The sequence below is a fragment of the Haliotis rubra genome, unplaced genomic scaffold, assembly GCF_003918875.1.
Source record: "Haliotis rubra isolate DU_JTF1 unplaced genomic scaffold, ASM391887v1 Scf736, whole genome shotgun sequence".
Classification (NCBI taxonomy): domain Eukaryota; kingdom Metazoa; phylum Mollusca; class Gastropoda; order Lepetellida; family Haliotidae; genus Haliotis; species Haliotis rubra.
The window spans coordinates 492,718-518,640 of record NW_025767453.1 but is presented as its reverse complement, the minus strand read 5'-3'; the positions used below and the strand labels follow the sequence as shown (position 1 = coordinate 518,640).

The window sequence follows — 25,923 nt, the reverse complement described above, 5'->3', positions numbered from 1 at the left end:
ACGAAAATCTGCATAAAACACAGATATTTGACCTGCAGTATATACCTTATGGGTTTCTACGCTTATTGTTACTATTTGCTTTTATTACCTACGAGGGCAAACATATCGCGATTCATATTTTTCATACGATTTCCTAGGGCAAAATATCACTTTGTCATGGTGACATGACATCATGAACAATGCTATGACGTCACGTTTCTTCTATGATGTTGCGTTCTACAGGCGGGTAGCCAGCCTATGTTTGAAAGTACATTTGGGTTTATTTTTCTCAATTTGACGACTTCAGTAGTAAACAGAATATTATATTCGTGCCCATATTATACTATGTTTACGACACTCGTGCCTAAATATCGGCATATCCCTTGCTCTCGCTCGGGAAATACCAACATTTAGGCACTCATGTCGTAAACATAGTATTACATGGGCACTCATATAATATCCTCTATATACTTTCGCAAGATGACATCCATGAATATTGACAAAAACGCTATTTTCAGCGACTGTTTACCCATTGCGTGTATCACTCGGAAGCGATCGTGCGGAAAATAGCATTCGGAATCGTTCGATTTTTTTAGATAAAGGTTCAAACGGTATGTGCGAATGTTAACTTTTGTGATTTGGTAAGCTGTGTTCTGATTGGTCAGTCCAAAAGGTTAGCTGGCTCGACCTTCTACCAGGTTTAGTTAGACTCAGTATAGTAGTGTAACGAATAATATTTAGCCTAAGTTTACTTAGACTGTGTATGAACATTATTAGATTTAGTTGAACCATCAGTGAATAGTATGCTAATACCTTTTCAGAAATTATTCACAATACTTATATCTCTTCAGCTTTAAGATGACCTAGGTACACAAGTACTAGCATAGTTTTTCAATATACTTTTACACTTAATACAATTCTGGTTTTGTTATTCATGTTGTTATTGTTGTGACAAGAGATTAATGTTTCTGTATTTCAGGCCGAGCTATTGGTTAATGACGTTTTCCCACAGAGAATCATGGCTTTGGAAAATCTGCATCAGGTGACTAAAAAGTCTATCAATAATCGGATCCTAGTTCTTCAGCTTCAGTACTAATAAGTCAAATAGTTGTTTATATGCAGATGCTTATATTACATATTATATCATATATATGTTAATTTGGTAACACTTGTAGCATGAAATTTTGTTCTGGTGCATGTTTTGCATGTTTTGATTTTACAGTGTTTGCCGTATCGATCAATCTGCTCCAATCATTCACCTCTGACCAACTATTAAGCTATGCTATCTTTTTGAACTCCTCCTACTAAGACCAGTAGTTAATTTTGAAAAAGTTTGTTTTGTATATGTACACATTTACTGTGACCAATTGATCTCTAAAACAAATTTAGCTTGTTGTGTCAGGGGTTAAAAAATCCCATCAAATAATGGTATCTTACTTGTCCGTGGGCTACTAGATAATTTCCACTTATGGTTTCAAACCGCAAATAAACTTGGATTTAATTTCATATCTGCTCAAAATGTAGCTATTACATTTCGCAATGATAATAAAGTAGAGTTATCTTTCTTTGCTATTTATTACTTTTCAATAAATAGTCCAGTACACATTAACATCAAATACCATGTTGATTTCTTCTTTCATAATTACATCATCATAATTATGTCATAAAATCAGGGCAAGTAGAAAATTAGTCAGGACAAGTTACTTTCTTATAGTCACTTGCCCTGTGGCAAGTGGCTTTTTACAAAAAGTTTTGAACCCCTGTGTGTATAGTTTTAAAGGGCTGTATGTTAATGGTTTTATATCCTGTGTAACATACAATGGGTGCACCTCCTACAACTGACAAGAAACACAGACCTGCTTCTTGCTATGGGTTCAGCAGCTAGAGCTTTGCACATGTGCACAAGACTGTTCTGGACTCTCTCATGCATAGGATTCTAAGTCTGTATCCATAAGATATCAGAGCCCTGTCAGCCAGCAAATACATTCTGATAGCCACTTTGTCTGTTTGATTTCATTTGAGACCGATGAATTGCTCACTAACACAAAATCTAATAATTGCAACAAAACCATATTTTGCACAGTCAAATGAAATAGACAGACCAACTCTGATGATTTGTCTCATATTTTTGGACACCCAAATAAAAAAGTTGTTTATAGGCAGAGCTCCAGATAAGATTTAGCTCATGTGGGTACTGTACCCAATGTATATTTTTGGAGTGGGTATTATGAATGTTGAGTGGGTATTTCATTTTCCGTTACCCACTGCTTTCAAATATGTGCGTATTTCAGTCATTTTACTCACCTAAGTATTATGTCATTGAGTAAGTTTACTAAGCAGGTATGTTCTTGCCTTATGCCATACCTAATCAAAACCAACTTAAATATAATGGAAATGATTTCATAAAAAAAAATCACTCATCCTGTAGTGACAGTACAACACTAGTCCTATACTAACAGTACAACGTGATAGCAATCGATGTCTTTTTCATTACGCAAGCGATTTTTATAAATATATTCCGTACACATATTTTTAAAACTTTTTGCGTATCTAACATTTTAAATGCGTAATTGGTACGCAACAATTATTTCTCAATGCGTAATTGGACATTTTCTATGCGTATTTTACCCGGATACGCAGCTTATCTGGGCCTCTGTATAGGGGAAATGTGCACGATAAAATCACATTTATTCTTATGTGAAACAAAGTGAAATATTTTAATTGTTTAATATCAGTGTTTGAAATTATACTCTCATTTTTCTTACAATGAAAGTATAACCCTCAAAATAAATGCTGAAATGTTAAGCCATTATGCGGCCCTTGTTTGCCGAGCTAAACAGGCCAGAGTTACCGTCCTTTGATTATGACGTAATTGGTGCCACTTGATTTTAGACTGGTCTCCTGTCTTGTCCCAAATCAAAAGATAATAATACTGAAATTAATATTGTGAGAAAAGTTTGTGAAAATACGACAGAAGCATAAGAACTGAAAATGTAAGCAGCAGGAGAGATTGATCGTGTGTGTTCTCATTCATAACCTCACGTCAATGAAAATACCAAATATGTGTAACATTGTTGATGTACGTATGACATCACTATCGGGAAGCGACACTCTCAAAATGGCATGTTCACTGACACGAGTACGCCGGATTTTTCGACGGAAAATTTCGTTTCAAGCAACGTATATACATAAATGTGACATGTAAGTAGTCCGAAACATTAGAATGACAATCTGCCGGTTGTCATTTTCTTTTTGTTTTCATTGTGACCATGGGAAATAGTCACAAATGAGGAAATTGTCGGGGTGCGTGAGTTTGCGTGAGTCAGGGAGGGCCTCACGCCTTTAGAAACTATGTTGTGATGAATCTCGGAAATCATTGGAATACACCTATTTTATTTAACTAAAACTAATGAGCAAGTGTATGCAACAAAAAGTAGGCCGAACAGATATACAGAGTGAAATCTTAGATTGACTTTGTTTACATTTCAAACAAGTGGTCCTTTCCCACAGCGGCATCTGATATATTTAACTAGTTAGATTTCACTGAAACATTTGGTACTGGTGACAAAGACATTTGTATGAGGAATTCAGGGATTAGATGTTCACATCTGTGTAAAGTGGACGAGAACTGTGACATGATTTTATACACACTGCAATATGGCTATTCTCAGCGATTCTCGGTTCATCGACAGTATTTCAGAACGAGCATTGGTGATTCGATCAAACAACAACAACAACAAAAATGCCGCTGCCAATTGCATTTATCTTTGTGATGTATTTGGATATGGTATCGGTAGGTGGGAAGAGTGGAAGAGGTGGGACATATATTGTACGATTTATGTAGGAATCAAGTAACAAACATTGAATGCCGACACATTCACCGATGGCAAGCTAGATGTAGAGCATAAACGTTTTATTTTTTGTGAAAAACGATACGGTTTGAAAGGCGACAGACTCTGGTTGAATGTTGTACAATTTGGTTACGTGGTAACACTGTTTGTACAATGTATACGTTTTTTCAAACTGTAATGTCATCACAGTGTGGAACTTACCACATAGCCAGCTGACGGCCAGGCAACAGCTGGATTTTAAAACAGTAGCCTGCGCATCGAGACACAAGAACCACACCTATACCTGCACCACGTGAAATGGGTCTAACAAGGTCATTCGTGTTGGTTTGGCACCAATGACGTCATTTCCAAGGGACATAAGCCATGGTGTGTTTATTGTGGACATAGAACTCTCGGTTAATGAGGAAAATTAGAATCGATATGACGCAAAAAATAAATTAGTTAATTCTGATATCTGTACTGTTTTGGCCATAAAACTACTTGACAAACACTTTTTATGATGAAAAAGTGCAAGACAAAAAGGTTAATTTTTGTGTAAACTTGCCCTTTAACAAACGATCATTATTTTGTTGTCACTTTTCGCTATTTTGTAGGAGAGAGGGTCACTTGCTGGTAGAAAAGCCAGGTAATCAACAAGTGTGTGCAGTGAAATTTCAATTTCACACATGCAACTGGCACACAAGGCTGTTCTACCAGCACGTGGTCTCCACTTGTTAAAAATTGCAAAAAGTGACAACAAAATAATGATCGTTTGTTAAATAGCGTTTTTATTCAGGTGTCCAATATTATGAGAGAAATCATCAGAGTTGGACTGTCGATTTCATGTGACTGTGCAAAATTTGGTTTTGTTGCAATTATTAGATTTTGTGTTAGTGAGCAATTCATCGGTCTCAAATGAAATCAAACGGACTATAGTTTATAAGCATCGATATACCCGGGTGAGCTACAGTACCATGGCTACCTCACTGGTCATTCCTGCTCTTCCATATGTTCTTCCTTATTACTATTATGTAGGATAGGTCATTTGGTTATGTGTTCATGACTAGGTAGATGAAATAAAACGTACACAAAGTTATATGAAGATCTAAGAATTAATCTAAACTTCAGTGCGGAAAATCGGTGTACGTGTAGTATAAAAGATCTTAAATTTCTATCTATATTTAGGATGTAAAGGAGCTCACCATTTGAAAATGAGGGTATGTTAAGGCCAAATAAAAAAAATGTTCCGATTACACCTCTTTAAAATTTAGGGTAGGTAGGTAGGATTTAAAAAAGAATTAGGGTCGGCACCAGAATTCAAATATCGGTTGGGTAATCGGAACCACAGCATTTGTTTTGTTTAGGCCTAAGGGAAGCTGTAAAGATGTTGGGTTTTCTTTAAAGAAAGACCAATCTCATGGTAATGTAGGGGCGATGCATTGGGTCGGGAGGAAATGATATGACCTTAGGCCCCATGTACTTAAATTGCTATATCAACCTTTCATAGAAAAGTTTGCTTTGTCTTTTCCTATATTTTGTGCTTTGTTTCACATGTGAAATTCTCTCAAATGTTTGAAGCATATATATTTTGAATTATGAATCACTTGTGTTTCAGTCCATGAACCTGACCAAGTTGTCTGAAGTCCACAATGATTTAAACATCCCAGTGCCAGATCCTGTACTGCTGCTTCCCGACACTGAAGAGGTTGGGCATTAATTCATTTGTAGTTCACATGTACCATGTGTGTTCATGTCAACTGTCTCTCTGCTACAGTTGAACCCAGCTTAAGAGTCTAGTTATGAGGTTTGTTCTGATTATTTGCAATGGTTGAAGATTGGTTGCACTGGCCAAATGACCAAGCAATCAATCACGTTTTCTCATAATCGAACACAATCAAGTTTGGCATGAAAACTATTTTAACAAGTATTCTTTTGTGTGTTGTTAACTTTACATTTCATAGCATCATAAACACGTTTAACTGCTAATGTTCGTATTTCAACACATCATCAGATGGTGAAACCAGCATTATTTTTCAATGAGGTGGGGTAGGTATTGTAAATCATGAAATTAGTGCAAGCATTTTACAGTCTAAGTAAACTTAGGCTCAGTATTATTTGTTACACTGCTATACTGAGTCTAATAAAACCTTGTGGAAGGTCGCGTCAGGTAACCTTTGAGCGACCTATGACCATGCAATCAAACGCAAGACGACCGAACAGATTTAACCAATCAGACAACGGCTACTATTTAGGGTTCGGCGGGACTTACAAGATGGATTTTCTCTTTCCCGGTCACCAACACTGATCTCACAACAAATGAAAACCCGCATAAAACACAGATATATGACCTGCAGACTATATGCTTTGGGGTTTCTGTTGACATGGTTATCATTAGCTAATATTTCCGCAAGCTGACATCCTTGAATACTCACAAAATGCTATTTTCTGCGACTGTTTACTCACTGTTGTGGCATGCTCCATTTGCATCACTCGGAAGCGATCGTACGGCAAATAGCATTTGGAATCATTTGGGTACAAAGCTTTTTCGAGGTAAAAGTTCAAAAGGTGTGTGCAAATGTTAAATTTCGCGATTTGGTAATCTGTGTTCTGATTGGTCAATTGAAAAGGTTTGCTGACGCAACCTTCCATAAGGTTCTGTTAGACTCAGTATAGCAGTGTAACGAATAATACTGAGCCTAAGTTTACTTAGACTGAGCATTTTATTAATGCGAAAAATGCGTCTGTGCTCGTCAGCTCAATTCAATTCATTGCTTAACAAGCTCACTTCAGGTTATTTGGTAAATAACAAGTGTGAAAAGATAATGAACATCAATGATTCAGGGTGTCACATTTTCTCATCAACACAGATTCCTGAGCTCGCATTAGTTTTGTGACGCATTTTAGACTAGAACCTCACACTCGCATTAAATTCGTGACGCATTAATTTTATGATTTACAGTATCAAATCCAGCAATCCACAGATTTTCCTGTGCCAATCTGTTAGGTGACAGATCCCCTGTTAAACAAATGAGAATCTTTTAAGGGAAACAATGGAAAATCAGAGTTGATTTACAGGGTTCGATCTTTACGCTCGCCCACAAGCCCGAGGCGAATAAAAATTTAGTCTGAGGAATGGAAACAAACTTGCACTAGTCCAGAGGACTACCGTATATTACCATCTATAACATGACCCCATGGATAAGACGCCCCCCAAACTTGACCCTTAAAATCAGTGTCAAAATGGTATGTTTCGTGCATAAGTTGATCCCCCGCGATGGGGTCCTAATCGCGGCAAACACAGACCACAGACAACTGGCAGTTACCAATAATTATAACTTTGGTCCACATTATTCAAAGAATTCACAATCATATATATTGGGTCTACTCACGGATCGAAACGAAGAGTAGTTGACAGAAAATGCATAATATATTTTGTTTCTCTAAAAAGCATATTTATTGTAGCAACAAACTGGCTTGCTTATTTTACCCCATTCAACAATCACGAACTGATTACAGCCTCGTTTTCCACTGACTGCTAGTTTACAGTAACATCGGTAAAAATATGTGAATTTAAATGGCTTCCGTATTTTACCCCATTTCATGTGCGTACAACTTCTGCTTACCACGTTCATGAGGGTCCGTATAACCTTAGTGTTGATTATATATATTTTACATAAAAACTGTAATTAAAATTACACAATGCTAGGTTATATTTCTTTGGGTTATATAATAGTACTCTGTATTATATTTTACTGACGACTGCGTCAGAATTCGTTCTGTTATATTATTGTGCATGTTTGAACTTGTTCGCTGCTGATTGCTATTTCCTGCTCAAATACACACAGTAATCTTAATCTTAATTGATTTATAGAGCAAAAACTGTAATTAAAATTACACAATGCTAGGATATATTTCTTTGGGTTAAATAATAGTATTCTGTATTATATTTTACTGATGACTGCGTCAAGATTCGTCTCGTGCATGTTTGAACTGGATCGCCGGGAAACATGTGCACAGCTGATTGCTATTTCCGGCTCAGATACACACGGTAATCTTAATCCCGGCAAATAATACAATGCCCAGCAAAACAACTTAGAACTTAAAAGGTAAATAATCTTGTCTAGTGATGTTTAATTGCAAAGTAATTGATTCATTAACCTGTGCTGTGCCGTCTCCATCCTTTCTCGCACATCCGGCTGTCCCTTTCTCTGCACTCCTCCCTCGTAACAAATAGTGAACTGTGTCAATATTTTAATGATAGTTTGTTAAACAACTTTTTAATTTTTAGGACATAAATTCTGCAAACACCTCTCAGAGTTGGTCTGACGTTTTCATTATAATCAGTGTTTCATTGAGTATTTTATGTTTATTAGTTGTCGTGTTAGATTGCAATTCATCGGTTCGCTTTTGAGCCAAACGCACTATACAGACTGCTTTTTTTGGGTCCTCAAAATTCGGCTTATAGACGGTAATATACGGTACTAGTTTTTTTCAATGATTATTCATCAAATACTGCAATTGAGATCGTCCATTTTCAACTCTCACCACCAGACTAGTGAATCTAACATTGCAGAAATCCAAGATAACATCTACGTACATCATGTCACTTTATTGAAAACATGATAGTGGTCCCTCGCTATACCTCCTGTGTTAGGTTGGAAAGAGCGTGCAAAACTGACAATTTTAGGTATAAATATAAACACCCTCTGTTCATTACAACTGGCCCCAAAAGAGCATAACTATCTGATAAATTATAGCCTCTCACCAAATGCCTCTCGTAACTAGTGGTGTGACGATTCATCGATACACATCAATGCATCGTTCCATGGGCCGCCGATACAGTGAATCGATACAAAGTTTTACATTGCCGTATATCCCGATGCGATACTTAAAATGAGCCACGATACATCGATGTTTCACTTTGAATATTGCCGAATCGCAATATCTGACAAGAAAGACTTACTTTTGTTTGATGATTAAAATATATGCATACATATTTTCTCTTCATAAGTTTCTCGGAAATTTTTGCGTCAGGAACTGTGTCAAACAGAGCGCTCGCATTTTATTAACATTCACAAAGTCTGTGTATAAACTTAATTATCTCATTTCCGAATCAACATTGAAAAACTGCTGGCTGAATAAGAATTTGGCTAAATACTTTAAAATTGTTTTGTTTTTATCTTAAGGTGTTTTATAGTTGGTGTTAAAATTTAAGATTTCAGTATCGTGATACGTATCGTATCGCCACCCTTGTATCGGGATTCGTATCGTATCGCAGCTTCAGTGCACAATACTTTGGCAATATATCGTCGTGATTAAAAGTTTAGTATCGTGATGTATCGTATCGCAGGTTGTATGCCAATACCAGCACTACTCATAACTAGGGGTGTCGTGATACGCGAATGTATCGATGCATCGATACATTTTTACTGACGATACGATACGCGATACATGCTTGCGTGTATCGATTCCTATTTTAAAACTTTATCGATTCAAATTTTTATGCTATATCCATCTCCTTCAAAGTCTTGATAGTAAAATTATACGAGACCGCTCCGATAAATAGATGTAGCTAGCTTTACTTAAAAAATAGGTTGGAAACTAACAGCTTTTGTGATTGGCTAGACTATTTTGATGGACCAATCAGCGGCGTTAATGCGTGTGCTGCAGGTAATGTAATGCTATGAAGAAGCGCTTAAAATTATGTATCAGAAATCGTGATATCGATCGTCGTGACCTTAAAATTGTGATACGTGTCGTATCGTGGGATTGGTGTATCGTGACACCCCTAGTTAAATGTCAACAAAAACATGACCAGTCAACCTCTCTTGATATCTTGCTCTTTAGTTGTTCAAACACACAAATATTTTCAAGACTGACTTTGACCTTGACATGAATGTCATAGTGTATGAAATATGCAAAAATGGTACTGAAGAAATTGCTTATTGAAAAACATTCAAGGGAAATCTTGAAAATCTATGAAGAAAATCCAGTGAATTCAGGTTAACAAGCTGAAATCTTCAAAGTGTCGCAGTGACCTTGAAAATTATGTGAAGGTCCATTATCCATTTCCACACAATCAGTTGTTTACTACCGGCCCCGATAGCGTATAACTATCTTATGCAAATGCCTCTCATAACATGCTTCGGCAGCGGGTCCACATCAAAGTTGTCAAAGATCAAAGTAACGTTGTTTCGAGGAAATAATTAAACAAACTGAAGAAAACTAAAGAATAAAATCAACAACAGTATTCATAAAAGTTGTCAAACGTACGTTATAAGTTACTGTTTCCATCTTTTTTGTGCGATTGTGCAGTGTAAGTCAAGTGACCTCTCGGCTTTCGTCGCCTCTAACTTCACGTTCGGACACGATGTTTATGCATGAAGCATTTTTGTCACAAGCCATAATCTAGCATGATGCGTCCACTAAGTTCTATAATGTTCGTTTAGGTGGTGATTTTTTGCATAACGCGTTCAAAATAACATGTTTAACCCAAAACTTTGCCCAAGTCTCAAAGATTCCGTCTACGATGACGATATCCATTGCTGTATTTTGATTGCTGTCTTAGGTCATGTGCATGATTTTGACCAATCACCATCTTTATAGCAGACTGTGGCAAAAAAGCGTCATTAGAAACCAATCTTTATCCATTAAAATTGCTTCTATTTCTAACAAACGTGAAATACTCTTGGAAGGTGGTATTTCCTGCTGTTGTGTCACGTTACTGGGCGGAAAGCCATTGATATCGGGAAATAGACAACCATACATGTTTTTTGAGAAATCTTTTTATAATAATGTTCTGATTACGTAAAAATGAAAATATAAAATAAAACGTTTAGGGGATATTATGTCATGTTACAAATGGAAAAAAATAGCTGCATGTGTTTCTTCCATCGTGGTTTATCTGGACATTATAAATGTGTAAGCTTGCATTTTCATTGTAAATTAACTTATATTATTTGAATAATATGATAAAACAACCTTCATATTTATAAACAGTAGGATTAGATCTTTCAAATGGTGTATGACATGTAGTAGCAATAATGTTTTACAAGCTGGTAATTTCCTTGATAAACACAGGCTTCGTCTATGAATCTATGAATCTCTGGAAACTCGGTGTTATGGCAGTAAAAAACCTCTTGTTGACTGGTGTTGAAAGAGTTAAGAGTAAATCAAATCATTTGTTATATGCACAGGGGTTTAAAAATCCCATCGCCCGACGCCCGGGACAAGTCAGTTTTCATTTCGGGCAATCAAATAATGGCATCTTACTTGTCCGTGGGCTACTAGATAATTTCCACTAATGGTTTCAAACCGCAAATAAACTTGGATTTAATTTCATATCTGCTCAAAATGTAGCTATTACATTTCGCAATGATAATAAAGTAGAGTTATCTTTCTTTGCTATTTATCACTTTTCAATAAATAGTCCAGTAAACATTAACATCAAATACCATGTTGATTTCTTCTTTCATAATTACATCATCATAATTATGTCATAAAATCAGGGCAAGTAGAAAATTAGTCAGGACAAGTTACTTTTTTAAAGTCACATGCCCTGTGGTTTCTAATGACATGGTTACTATTTGCTTATATTTTCGCAAGATGACATCCTTGACAAAACGCCATTTTTCAGCGACTGGTTTACTCATTGCGTGTATCACTCGGAAGCGATCGTGCGGAAAATAGCATTCGGAATCGTTTGATTTTTAGGTAAAGGTTCAAACAGTATGTGCGAATGTTAACTTTTGTGATTTGGTAAGCTGTGTTCTGATTGGTCAGTCCAAAAGGTTAGCTGACGCGACCTTCTACCAGTTTTTGTTAGACTCAGTATAGTAGTGTAACGAATAATATTTAGCCTAAGTTTACTTAGACTGAGAATTGTTCTTCAGCAACCTATGCTTCTTGTATGAGGCGACTAATGGGATTGGGTCGTCAGGCTCTCTGACTTGGTTGACACGTGTCATTGTATCCCAGTTGCATAGATCGATGCTCATGCTGTTGATCTCTGGATTGTCTGGTCCAGTATCAATTATTTACAGATCGCCACCATATAGTTGGAATATTCCTGAGTGCGGCGTTAAACAACAACCAAACTAACCAAAACCAAACTATTCCACTAAGTGATCTTAATACAAAGACAATCATAGCTCCCATGTCTAAACACAGACTTACAACAACAGCAGCACTAATATTGGTCTGTAAAACAGGACCCTGGCATCTAAACCTGTTGCTTATTGTGACTGGTCATGTATTCAGAGTTAAATTATACATGAATGTCTAGAGGTTGTTGTCATTATTATCCCCCGCAACGCGTTTTGCGGGGGGTATTAAAATGGACTCCGTCCGTCAGTCCGTCCGTCCGTGCACATTTGTCTTTTCCGGAGCAGAACTCTAAAACCGTTCAATATTTCTTCACCAAACTTGGCACATACATGGATCTGGTGGTGTACTGGTGCCTTTTAGTAGTTTTGGAATTCTGAATAAAATATTTTTGGCGTTTCCGTGGCAACAAGTTCCACTTAGACTGAAATTGGTGGTAGTGCTCTTTTCCGGAGCAGAACTCTAAAACCGTTCAATATTTCTTCACCAAACTTGGCACATACATGGATCTGGTGGTGTACTGGTGCCTTTTGGTAGTTTTGGAATTCTGAATAAAATATTTTTGGCGTTTCCATGGCAACAAGTTCCACTTAGACTGAAATTGGGTAGTAGTGCTCTTTTCGAGAGCAGAACTCTAAAACCGTTCAATATTTCTTCACCAAACTTGGCACATAGATAGATCTGGTGGTGTACTGGTGCCTTTTGGTAGTTTTGGAATTCTGAATAAAATATTTTTGGCGTTTCCATGGCAACAAGTTTGACTTAGCCTGAAATTGTGGTAGTGCTCTTTTCCGGAGCAGAACTCTAAAACTGTTCACTATTTCTTCACCAAACTTGGCACATAGATAGATCTGGTGGTGTACTGGTGCCTTTTGGTAGTTTTGGAATTCTGAATAAAATATTTTTGGCGTTTCCATGGCAACAAGTTTGACTTAGCCTGAAATTGTAGTAGTGCTCTTTTCCGGAGCAGAACTCTAAAACCGTTAAATGTTTCTTAACCAAACTTGGCACATAGATTGGTCTAGTGGTGTACTGGTGCCTTTTGGTAGTTTTGGAATTTTGAATAAAATATTTTTGGCATTTCCATGGCAACAAGTTTGACTGAAATTGGTGATAGTGCTGCTTTCTGGAGCAGAACTTTAAAAACCTTTCAATACTCTCCTTCCACTTTTCTATATACACACCTAAATATTTCTATATACACACCTAAATATTTGACATAATCATAACTCGTAGACATAATCATGAAGAGTATTTTGCCATTGCGGGGGATATTGATGACTTTGTCTTTTTGTTGCAGATTTTTGTCATTTATTTTTTTCATGATTTCCATGGAAACGATTTGCACTTAGTCTAAAATCAAGCTGGACTTTAAGTAACTGTCAGATGATTTGTTCTTTCAAAGATGTGGGGGCCGGGGGGATATGTCATCTTCTGATGACTCTTGTTTTTTTGTGCCTTCGCAATGTGCTTAGCAGTTATCTGATTATGGAAGCTTTGTTGAGACATTCATCATAAATAACTATACTTGTTTTTCAGCCAACATCAAAAAAGAGGAAAGTTGAAGTCTCTTCTGACAATGGCGAAAGTATATCAGGTATAGTTGTCCACTAATGACAGCCATGTAAAACGGTGTCTTCCCATTGTGCCTACAGTCCCATTCTGCCTACATGTTAAAACAAGATGATGCAGTGCAGTGATCAGGAAGTAAGGTTAATGTGTTGACCTATTCTACCTGTATTAAAATGAACTTTACCAAAAGACAATTGTAGGCAATAGAGTTAAAATGACAAAAAATAGTGTTTCTAGGTATAAGGTATATTTATTCTTACTGAATGCATTTCATTCATTGGAATTGACAAAATGTCATGAAATATAATTCTCCAACATATCATGCCACCCCTCAAGATAGTTATTCGTCCTGGGCCCAAAATCAGAGGTCTGTAACGTGATTCTATTCCTTTGAATGACTTTGATTAACCAATCACAATCCAGTATTTACTGAAGTCATGGTAGAATGTGTTGTAGTCTGTCTTCTGATGTTAAGGCAATAGCGGTACCCAGCAAAGAATACTTGCTGTCCTCCTGCTTGAGAAGTGGTGCATTCAACATGATGAACATTTGCCATTTAACTTTTCAACTTTATCTTGCCTTTTATTATCACCAATATCATGATGTCGTTTAATCGAAGTGAAATTGCATTAATTATCCCTTCTCCTAACCCAACAACATACACTTCAGTGACTGGTAAATGGGTCGTTCCATTATTTTATAGGTCAAAAATCATTTCCCATTCCGCTTACAGTAATTATCCCCCTCAACACGTTTCGCGGGGGGTATTAAAATGGACTGTCCGTCCGTCCGTCCGTCCGTCCGTCCGTCCATGCGCATTTGTCTTTTCCGGAGCAGAACTCTAAAAGCATTCAATATTTCTTCACCAAACTTGGCACATACATAGATCTGGTGGTGTACTGGTGCCTTTTGGTAGTTTTGGAATTCTGAATAAAATATTTTTGGCGTTTCTATGGCGACAAGTTCGACTTGGACTGAAATTGGTGGTAGTGCTCTTTTCCGGAGCAGAACTCTAAAACCGTTCACTATTTCTTCACCAAACTTGGCACACAGATTGGTCTGGTGGTGAACTGGTGCCTTTTGGTAGTTTTGGAATTCTGAATAAAATATTTTTGGCATTTCCATGGCAACAAGTTTGACTTGGACTGAAATTGGTGGTAGTGCTCTTTTCCGGAGCAGAACTCTAAAACCGTTCAATATTTCTTCACCAAACTTGGCACATAGATTGGTCTGGTGGTGTACTGGTGCCTTTTGGTAGTTTTGGAATTCTGAATAAAATATTTTTGGCGTTTCCATGGCAACAAGTTTGACTGAGACTGAAATTGGTGATAGTCCTCCTTTCAATGCTCTCCTTTCACTTTTCTATATACACACCTAAATATTTGACATAATCATAACTCGTAGACATAATCATGAAGAGTATTTTGCCATTGCGGGGGATATTGATGACTTTGTCTTCTTGTTTTTTGTAGGCAAATTGGGACTGTAGGCAGAATGGCATGTAACCTGTAAAACTGGACAGCTTTCAGTTGTTGGAATGTGATTGCTGCATCCCCTTTTGCCAGTGATTTTCTGACAAAGATTATTAACAACAGAAATTAATATTCCATGGACTTTTCCAAAATGAACTGTTGAATTTCTGTTTACGTCTTGAAAAGATCAAATAAGAACTTAAACTTGGTAACTGTTGGATTTGAGAGGCTGTCTTGATTGTCCATCTCTGATTGAAATATTTGTTTACCTCATATATAGTATGACCAGAAATTATTGAGAATTTTAGGAATATGTTTAATTGGATTTCTAGTATAAACAGCCTTGACCAGCTATCAAGTGCTTTGTTTCATTCAAGAGAGACAACTCCGTTAATCCTTTTTCATTAGTTTGTGAAGAGTTATCCCCCTTTGTTTCCTTGCTAGCAGACAGCATTTTCAGTGATCCTCAGTATGGATGATTTAGAGAAGAGGAAGTTGATATTAGAGTATTTTAACAAGGACATCAGATCAGCTAAAGTGATTTCAAGTAGAACAGGCATCCCTTTGTCCTCTGTTTATTGTGTATTGAAAAATATTGCAAATGGATACGGCATTGAGCACCAGGGAGGCGCAGGTAGGTCCAGAAAATTGACTGTCGGTGACAGGAGGCGGCTTAGTATTCTTGTTTCTAAAAACAAACGAAGGAGTTTAGAAAACTTAAGGCTGGATATGATTGATAGAGGAACCGTGGCTGTCTGTAAGGAGACAATTAGAACTGAGCTGCATGCAATGGGTTGGCAGAAAAGTCGAGGAATTCCATCACCGACCATGAAACCTGAACAAAAGGAGCGAAGGTTGAACTGGTGCTTACAGCATAGAAATTTTAACTGGGACAATTTGATTTTCTTAGATGAAAGTTCTGTGTGGCTGTTGCCTAATACACTGAAATTCTGGACCAAACAAACTAAAAAACCTTTGTATCAGCGCCCAAAGTATAGTCCGAAATTTAACGTGTAGGGTGGCATATCTGTGTCAGGGGCAATGCCCCTCTGTGTATTTGAAGGGAATATGAACAGTGAGCGGTACACAGATACTCTCGAGGAACATTTACTTCCATCTGCTCACGTGTTCTATGGAAATGTTTGGATTTTCCAGCAGGACAACGACCCAAAACATCGTTCAAAGCATTCACAGGCCTGGTTTCGGACCCCAAATATGACATTATTAGATTGGCCAAGCTATAGCCCTGACCTAAATCCAATAGAAAATGTTTGGGGACTTATGAAAGAAAGTGTCAATAAGGAAAATCTGACAAATATTGCTGAAATGAAAGAAGAGGTGGTCCGATATTGGGACAGCATTGATCAGTAGTATGCCCCGCCGCATTGAAGCCTGCATTGCTGCCCATGGTGACTTGACAAAATACTAACTGTTCACCTGTCTTTGAATCTGGAGTTATGTTCTGCTAATATTCACATTTAATACGTGAGTAATGAGTGAAAAAAAGGAAAAAAGAAATTACAATCTTAAATTCTCAATAATTTCTAGTTGTACTGTACATAGTGGTGCATTTAGACATTACACTCTGAGGAGATGGCAGTGACTGGGTTGCTTCTGTTATTCTAAGTATTAGCAAACTGTTCATAGTTCATATCAACAAGATGCTGTGTCTTTTTCACATCCTTTGATTTACCAAGATGTAACTGCTAGGTATTTGTTTACTGTTTTAAGTACCGTGGCAATCCTTTAGAAGAATAACCTCTTGTTCCTCGTGGAACTTTATCCATGATCCACAAAAAACTGTTGGCGTTCTGATTGTAACATTCCCATAAATTCATACTTTGTCATTATACTACTATCGATGTAGTATAAGGTCACTTGTGCTCATGGAGGATTGTGTATCATTGTGCCACTATTGCAAGGATCATTGCTCTTACATTTTCTACAGGCATGATGATCTACAAAGACTACATAATTTGGTATTTATTGTTGTGCAAGTTCCATGTGGGTGTTCTTTATTAGAATAGATCCTTGGTAACCTGTTCTTGTTGTAGGAGGAAATCAAATGAATCAGGTTGTCTCATGGCTGATGGTGTGACCTTTTACTGATGGCATGCGTTGTTATTCACAAAATCAGTCTCTTGATTCTCTGTACTAGACATTATATATATGTCAACATCACATAGCTGGAATATTGCTTAGGGTGGTGTTAAACAGCAAGCAGATGAAACAGAACAAGATGTAATCGCTCTTGTCAATTTGACAGGTAATGATCATGTGCAGGATTTGCCTGCAGTGGGTATAGTATAAGTAAAAGATTGATTTTAGAAAAATGGTCCAGTATCAGCTGACATTCTATTTTATAACATATATGTTATATGTAACATTCTATTTTGTTCTTCAGGGACCAGAGTACTAGCTCTTCCTAATGGACTGGCTCCCTGTAACAAACACATTGTTGACTTGTCTGAGAAGATGAAACCTTTAATAAGGGATCTTATTGAACATGCTAATTTGGTGAGTTGATTTTGGTGATCATTAAGATTTTGCAAAGGTTCATGTTGTATTATATCTATTTTTACATGCATGACCATTAGCAGACCTGTGAAACGAAACTGCTTGAAGTATTTGTACAATTTTCACTGCTACAGGTGATTTTCTTATGACTACGAGGGTTTTTGCTGGCGTTTAGAAGTTGATTTTCTTATGACAAGATCATTGACATTAGAGTTAACATGGCCATGGACCTCTTCCTTATGATTCTGGTTAATTGTTTTGGCACAGGCTTTTGAAAGAGTCATGGTCAAAAGATGGTTACATTTTTTTATTTTTTTAAATTTATACTGTATTTGTGCCTGTTACATACAACACCAAACACCCAGGGTAGTGCTTGGCCAAAGTCAGATGAGAAAAGATAGGTAACTTTATAAGACACAAGCAAGATAATACATGTTCCTGAGTTTAAAAAAGTTTTGTTATGCATATTAATTCTGTTAGTGAGGTTTATATTACTATTAGAGTTATGATATAAAAGACTCTGATATTTTTTGTCATCTTCTGATGGCCCTTGTTTATATTTCCGCTGAAATCCTACCACATCAAATGGAAATTGCATTGATGTCAAAGGTTGGGATCACCATTGAAGAAAAGTTTCATCAATCATATTTTTTTCCTGTAAATATGGCACAGAGGATACTGACAGAATAGTTTTCAATCAATGGTCACGTTTCAATTTCACACAGGGGGTCGGGTTCGATTCGACATGGGTACAATGGGGTAGCCTGATGGTTAAAGCGCTCATTTCACACAGACTTGCACTTCTGACCCGGGTTCGATTCCACATCAAAAGTATTAATCTATAGTTTTGTTAAACATTTAATATACTTTTGGGTACAATGTGTGAAGCTCATTTCTGGTTGCATATTCATCATTACATGTTGACATATACTACCACAGCTATTGTCAGACACATGTCTGTCAAAGTCAGTGTCACCTCTGAGGTTATTGTGATATATGTGATTGTATCATTTATTGTCTGTTAATGTTGCTCTTCCCCTGGGATGTGCATCATTGTTGGATCATAAGTTATGTTAATTAAGGTCAGCAATTTGAATTTTTTCCGTTAAATACATTGTGGTACATTGAACTTCGAGGAAATGGTGGTGACAATGTAGCTCTCTTGTTTTTGCTTGTATAAGCAAATATCTCTTGTCCCTATTATGATTATGCCATTATTTTGTGCAGATAAACTTCCAGTAAGCTTTACCATATGTTGTCATTCACATTAAAATAAAGTTTAATCATTTTTCTGGCTTGCTCCTTGGTTTGAGAACGTGTGAAGATCTGGGTTAGAATTGGTCTTCAGTAACCCATGCTTGTCGTAAGAGGCGACTAATGGGATTGAGTGGTCATCCTGTCCCAGTAGCGTAGATGGATGCTCATGCTGTTGATCACTTGATTGTCTGGTCAAGACATGATTATTGACAGACCGCCACCATATAGCTTGAATATTGCTGAGTGCGGTGTTAAACAACAAAGCAAACCAAACTTTGGGGTATGAGAGAAAGAATGGTAGCTGTCATTTAGCTTTCAGTTACATTACAGATATGTGTGCTATGTAGTCGAAGTTGTTTCTTCACATTAATTATGACAATTAAACCTTTTTCCAGATCAAGATGTGGATCAGTTTTCTTATACCAAAGATAGAAGATGGCAATAATTTTGGAGTGTCCATTCAGGCAAGTGTCATAGTCAGGTTTATGAAATACTTTAATTATGTTATGCTAGCAAAATATAGAAAACAAGGTATTAACAATGTCAACTTTGTATGTGATTAGATTCTTTGTGTTCCAAACATTTGTTGTTTACTTTATTATTACTGGTTTATCTGTTGTTTGTTTACTAGAATTTAATTGTCAATGGTTCATTATATTCTAAAATTACACAGGTGAAACTTTGCAATTTCTCCCAATAGATACTATATTTTTCTTTAAAGAGTTGTGTCCCTTGCTAAATGTATAAGGACAGAGTTAGGCTCTTACTCAACATTAAGTTCATGTTCATATGATATGTATAAACCACAAAATTCTAATATATGAAGGATAGTAATAAAGTTGTTTTATTGAAAATTGTTTCAATATGGGGGATGAAAAACTAAAATCCTCACAGCAGGATTGTTCTCTCAACATTAACATGATAGTGGAAGTGTTGAAAATATTCACTTTGAATGTGTCATTCAGCAGTCTATAACATTCTTTACCAGTTTGAAGCGAGGTTCTGGCAAACTCTTTTCTAGATAATGTAAGCATGGCAAATAAGAGTCCATATATTAATAACAATAAAATCTCAATGACAGTACATGTAACAAGTTCAAGCCAGTAATATTAAGTCACAACATTTGAGATTTTTCTGTATCAGTTTCTGTTGGTCCCTCCATTGACCTAGCATTTATTCCAGGTAGTATTTCATTCAGCTAGCTTGGAGAGAAGTTATGAAATCACACACTATTTTTTTTTCAGGAAGAGACCTTGTCGGAGGCAAGAACTGTGGAGAGTGAAGCAGCAACATACCTGGAGCAGATCTCACGCTATTTCATCACAAGAGGGAAGATAGTGTCAAAAGTTGCAAAATATCCTCATATCGTTAGTAGACTTTTAGTCTTTGGTCTGTAATCACATTGCTGATGATGTTCATGTTTTACTCAATAGAGGTTTTGAAATTCAAATGTATTATCTGGGTGGTTGACTTGATAAATAAGTTTTGTCAGAGGAGGTACAATGGAACCTGCTTATCTGGTCCCAAGATATCCAGAATCCTCGCCTATATAGTTGAAATGATTTACATACCACATAAAATCCTATTTATTTGTAAATTTGGTTGCAAAGTGACATGAGATGGCAGTGTCAATTAAATCTTGATATTACACAAACTGGTTATGACAAGTATTCATTGCTCATTGAAATATTATGATCACACACATGGTGTACGTGGTGAGCTGGTTAACTTGTTACGCATGAATGTTTTGTGTTCTTGATAGTAATCACTGTATGATTTACTACTGAATGAAAGCTTGGTCTTCCTGCCTGAGGAGTTACCCATTCAAGCGTCTTCAAGTTACCAGTATTACGCTTATAGATGAATATTTATTTAGGGAACTCCTTTCGATGGTCACATGCCGACACCATTCTTTTTTTAAAGCCTTTCTAAGCCTGAAATATATTAAATATTTGTCTATGATAAACATTAGAAAATACGATATAATTAATACCTTGTGTTAAATTAATGAATGTATTAGCAGGAGAGCAATCATGGTAGTCAAATGGCTGTAAAAAGCAACATGTTCAGTTATGTGCTTACAGAGTTAACAAGTTCTAAACTATTTCCTTTCTGTATATGAAACCGGATCATGCTAATGGGTAGGGTTGGGCGATAATACTGGTTAACCGGTATATCGCAATTCGAACTTCGCAGTACGATATATTGCAGTACACTTTTTGTGAACCGGTTCACCCGATGCGATCGGCAGTTTCCGTGACCATGATCGGTAATTTTCGTTATGTAGTTAAAAATACTGATAAGATTTGCGTTTCCTTTATGTCATTATACATTAATAGTTTTGAGAATGTATATTGGTCAATCACATCTGTGTGCTGACAGTGGCCAGTGGCATTGTTTCAAATGAAAGGAAGACAGTAATGTCATTACCTTAGTTAACCCATCTAACACCATAGGCCAGAAAACCGGCCAAGACCTCACAAGTCCCCAGACACCAAAAGGCCGGTAAACCGTCCTGGCAGTAAGCACATCAAAATGGTATATAATTTTAGGAACCTAACTAACATATGATTCACTTATTAAATCTATCACTTTTCACAATGTCTGAAAATACTTATTACATTTCCAATGAACATATATTATCGATGGAATTAGAATTGTACACTATTTTTCGCAATATTATTGAAAACAAAAAACGATTTGGCAACGGGTCCACATCAAAGTTGTCAAAGAACAAAGTAACGATGTTTCGAGGAAATAATTAAACAAATTGAATAAGCTAAAGAATAAAATCAAGAACAGTAGTCATAAAAGTTGTCAAACGTACATCATAAGTTACTATTTTCCATCTTTTTGAGTGCAATCATGAAATGTCAGCCAAATAACATTTGGGCTTTCGTTGCCTCGAACTTCACGCTTGCACACCATGTTTACTGCTAAAATATGTGCTTGAAGCATTTTTGTCACAGGTCATAACCAAGCATGATACGACAACTAAGTTCCATAAGGTGGTGATTTTGTGCGTAACCCGTTCAGAATATGGATGATTTTGCCCAAAACTTTCATCTAAATCTAAAGTTTTCGTTTACGAGGACGGTATCCATTGCTGTAATAATATTGGTTGCCTTAGCTCACGTGCATGATTTTGACCAATCACGAGCCTTATAGCAGACATTCGTAACTACTCATGTTGTTCCGGCAAGCCGGATGGCGACTCGTACCTCTCTCATGGCCCTGTTCACGACTAGTCTTAGAATAAGAAAAGCAAGATTTATGGATGTCAACTTCACGAATGTATTTGACTCATTTCACATTTTACTATATGCGATTGCCACGATTTTTGGTAGTAATGGCGTACTATTTAGGTACGAGTCTTCTTATCCAGTTATCGGGAAATAGCCGTCCATATATTATTTTAGATACCTTCTTAGAATAGTTTTCGTAAAAATGAAAATATAGAAGGAAAAGGTAAGGGGATATTATGACATATTACAAATGGAAAGAATCGCTGCATTTTTTGCTTCCTTCGTGGTTTATCTAGACATTATAATGTGTAAACTTACATTTTCATTAAAACTTAACTTAAATTGTTGTTGTATTATTTGAATACTATGGTAAAAAATAACTTTCATATTTATAAATATGTTGGGATTAAACCTTTCAAATAGTGAGTGAGTGAGTTATTATTTAACGTCACATTGGCAATACTTTCAAATAGTGTATGACATGTAGCAGTAAAAAATGTTTTACAAGCTGATATTTTCCTTCATAAACATAGGCCTCATCTATGACCTCAGAGTCGATGGGAACTCAGTGTCATGGCAGTAAAAGCCTCTGGTTGACTGGTGTTGAAAGAGCTAAACCATGTGTCACACTTTCACAATATATTGCAATACGTATTGCAATATGCCAACACATACTGCAATACAAAAATTTTGGCGTTACCCAACCCTACTAATGAGACTATAGCCTGAGAACACAGAGAACCATTATTGTGCAGACTTCTTTGTACAGATGAGATCTTCAATTATTGCCCGTTTTAATCATCTCAAACATACTTTTCAGGAAGACTATCGGCGATCTGTCAACGAACTTGATGAAAAAGAGTATGTGTGTCTACGCTTAACTTGTTGTGAACTAAGGAACCACTATGTAAGTTCAAGCGCAGTATTAGTTTATGTTGTGCTTTGTTGAGTCAAATATATTTGTTATTCCCTGCCACGCGTTTAGCTAAGCGGAGGATATAGTATTAGGCTCTGTCCGTCCGTCTGTACGTATGAATTGGAATATCTTAAGAACCGTTCACTAGATTCTTTTCATATTTGGTACCTAGGTTCATCACAGTATAAGAAAGGTCACAGTGGGACTTTAACGTTTTACTCTTGGCAGCAAGATATCTCAAGAACTGTTTTACTAGAGTTTCTTTATATTCAACACCAAGCTTTATCTAGGGAAGGCGCATGGCCCAGTCGATTTTTGTGACCTTCACATAATTTTCAAGGTCATGGCAACACTTTGAAGATTTCAGTATATGAACCTGCATGTTTTGCTTGTCAGCGAGATATCTCAAGAACCATTCACTGGACTTTCTTCATGTTTGACACCAAGCTTCATCTAGGGAAGTGCAAGGCCCAGTCGATTTTGGTGACCGTCGCTTAATTTTCAAGGTCACAAAGACACTTTGAAGATTTCACCATGTTAAATTGCATGTTAACATAGTCAGCAAGATATCGCAAAAAACCATTCCTTGGATTTTTTTATATTTGACACCAAGCTTCATCTAATAAAGGCGCAGGGCCCAGTCAATTTTAGTGACCTTCACATAATTTTCAAGGTCACTGCGACACTTTGAAGATTTCAGCTTGTTAACCTGAATTCACTGGATTTTCTTCATAGATTTTCAAGATTTCCCTTGAATGTTTTTCAATAAGCAATTTCTTCAGTACCATTTTTGCATATTTCATACACTATGACATTCATGTCAAGGTCAAAGTCAGTCTTGAAAATATTTGTGTGTTTGAACAACTAAAGAGCAAGATATCAAGAGAGGTTGACTGGTCATGTTTTTGTTGACATTTAACTAGGGGTGTCACGATACACCAATCTCACGATTACGATACGTATCACGATTTTAAGGTCACGATACGATACGTATCGCGATACATAATTTTCACACCTTTTCATAGCATTACCTTACCGGCAACGTACGCGCTCGCTGATTGGTCCATCAAAATAGTCTAGCCAATCACAAAAGCTGTTAGTTTCCAACCTATTTTTTAAGTAAAGCTAGCTACATCTATTTATCGGAGCGGTCTCGTATAATTTTACTATCAAGACTTTGAAGGAGATGGATATAGCATAAAAATTTGAATCGATAAAGTTTTAAAATAGGAATCGATACACGCAAGCATGTATCGCGTATCGTATTGTCAGTAAAAATGTATCGATGCATCGATACATTCGCGTATCGCGACACCCCTACATTTAACTTCATCTTAAACTTTCATTACTTTTTAAGTTTGAGTTGATAATTTGCGGTGGGGTATTATGTTACCTTAGTGACAATGTTGTTTTCTTTAAGACATATTGTTGGTTTCAAAATCTGTAATTCTGTTGTGACCCAGGTTAGAATATGTCCTATCACACAATTTCTATTTGTAAAAGTCAACAAAACTGGATCAGGTGTGACCTAACTTGCTATTGTTCCCTGATTTCATGGGAAATGTCTCATCTTTAAGTTACTGGTTTGTTTGGCCCAGACACTTATGATCTGTTAGCCAACATGACATAGCTAGTATAAGGTATCTGTCTGATTGTTAAGACAATATCCACTTGCTCACTCAGACCCAGAATAAACATCATGTTCTACACGTTGAAGAATTTTGATCTTTTATGTTTCTCTTTTTGTTTTTCAGGCGAGTCTTTATGATATCATCCATAAAAATATGGACAAGATAAAGAAACCCCGTAATGCCAATGCTGACAACTTATATTGACCAACTAAACAGACATAGGCTGGACACCTTGAACAACAATCTCAAGTGTGGTCTGATACACAGTTCTTTGTATCTGCCTGTTATACAACTGGACAACTGGCAAAGACAGGACATCAGTCGGTGCAGAGTCAGATATTTTCATTTCGTATTATCAATATTCCTTCAAGAACTAAGACAAAAAGTCAACTCAAATTCTTGTTCACATTGTTGATACAGACACAGTTCCTGAAATGTAATGAGCTGTTTGTGGGATCCAGACTCTTGTGTACACATTCCAGGAAGAGCAGTGGATATTTTTCCTGAAATAACATAATTGTTTCCTGGCTTTGAAGGAAACTCTTCAACTGTAATAGGTTTCAACAAAATTGCATTCATTAAGACTTTGTCGTACAAGTGTTTTGTCACATGACATTTGGAATGCATATGCATTGCGTAATTCTTTCAGTCATCTGATGCACACATGGTACTGTTGAGAAATTGAGGAGAATGTCAGCTGACATTGTGTGAAGTGAAAGGGGTACTTGTCAAGCTGTGTTACACCTTTCATCTTCCTGCATCCACAATTTAAAGTACAACTGTTTTAACGTTTACAAATTTTTGTTTCTTGTTAATACATTTCTCTCTAGAGAGTTTTAAGTTCTACGTTTTGGTATTTGGTTCTTGTTTTAAACAGGTTTTACAACAGTGACATAGTTGAAACAAGTTTGTGACAGTTACATGTGTTATTTTATTCTTGATAGCCTTCTGAATAGGCAGTACATTGATAGAAGAGAGATGGTGATTGAACCCCAAACTTAATTACGCTATCAATATTCAGAAAGTGTCTTTTTGTGTCTTTTGTCAATTACTAAGACTAAGATTTATTTTTCTATCCAATATGACAATGATAGCATTGTCATGATTGTTTTGGAAGTGTATGTTTACTTCAGTGGCAATCATTTGCACAGGGCAGTTCTCTAAGAGAAACATTGGCATTAGACAGATGAAAGTAAATCAAAACCTGCTAATATATACTGAAAGGCAAAAGAAACGTCGTAATATTAGAAATGACATTTAGTATCAATGGAGTATTTGAACCTATTTTTAAATATACACCAGAAGTCAAGTTTGAGGAAACATGAATCGTGGTTGTATAGCCTGCATTGCCAAATAAAGTATTGTTTGAGATTGAAGTTAGAAATGTTTTTGTTTTTTGGA

General features: G+C 36.5%; 1 protein-coding gene across 4 annotated transcripts in view; it reads left to right on the top strand.

Annotated features, from left to right (window-relative positions):
- The window catches only part of LOC124259773 (proteasome activator complex subunit 3-like), a 33,742-nt gene extending 8,278 nt beyond the window's left edge, over positions 1 to 25,464 (top strand). For all 4 annotated transcript variants that reach the window (XM_046693974.1, XM_046693977.1, XM_046693976.1 and 1 more), the window contains exons 3-10: positions 959 to 1,021; positions 5,425 to 5,514; positions 13,452 to 13,509; positions 17,361 to 17,473; positions 19,126 to 19,194; positions 19,975 to 20,097; positions 22,796 to 22,882; positions 24,646 to 25,464. In XM_046693974.1, coding sequence (XP_046549930.1) covers positions 959 to 1,021; positions 5,425 to 5,514; positions 13,452 to 13,509; positions 17,361 to 17,473; positions 19,126 to 19,194; positions 19,975 to 20,097; positions 22,796 to 22,882; positions 24,646 to 24,726 — 684 coding nt within the window. In that variant the 3' untranslated portion in view covers positions 24,727 to 25,464. The remainder of the gene's footprint in view (positions 1 to 958; positions 1,022 to 5,424; positions 5,515 to 13,451; positions 13,510 to 17,360; positions 17,474 to 19,125; positions 19,195 to 19,974; positions 20,098 to 22,795; positions 22,883 to 24,645) is intronic.
- Positions 25,465 to 25,923: the final 459 nt, after the last annotated feature.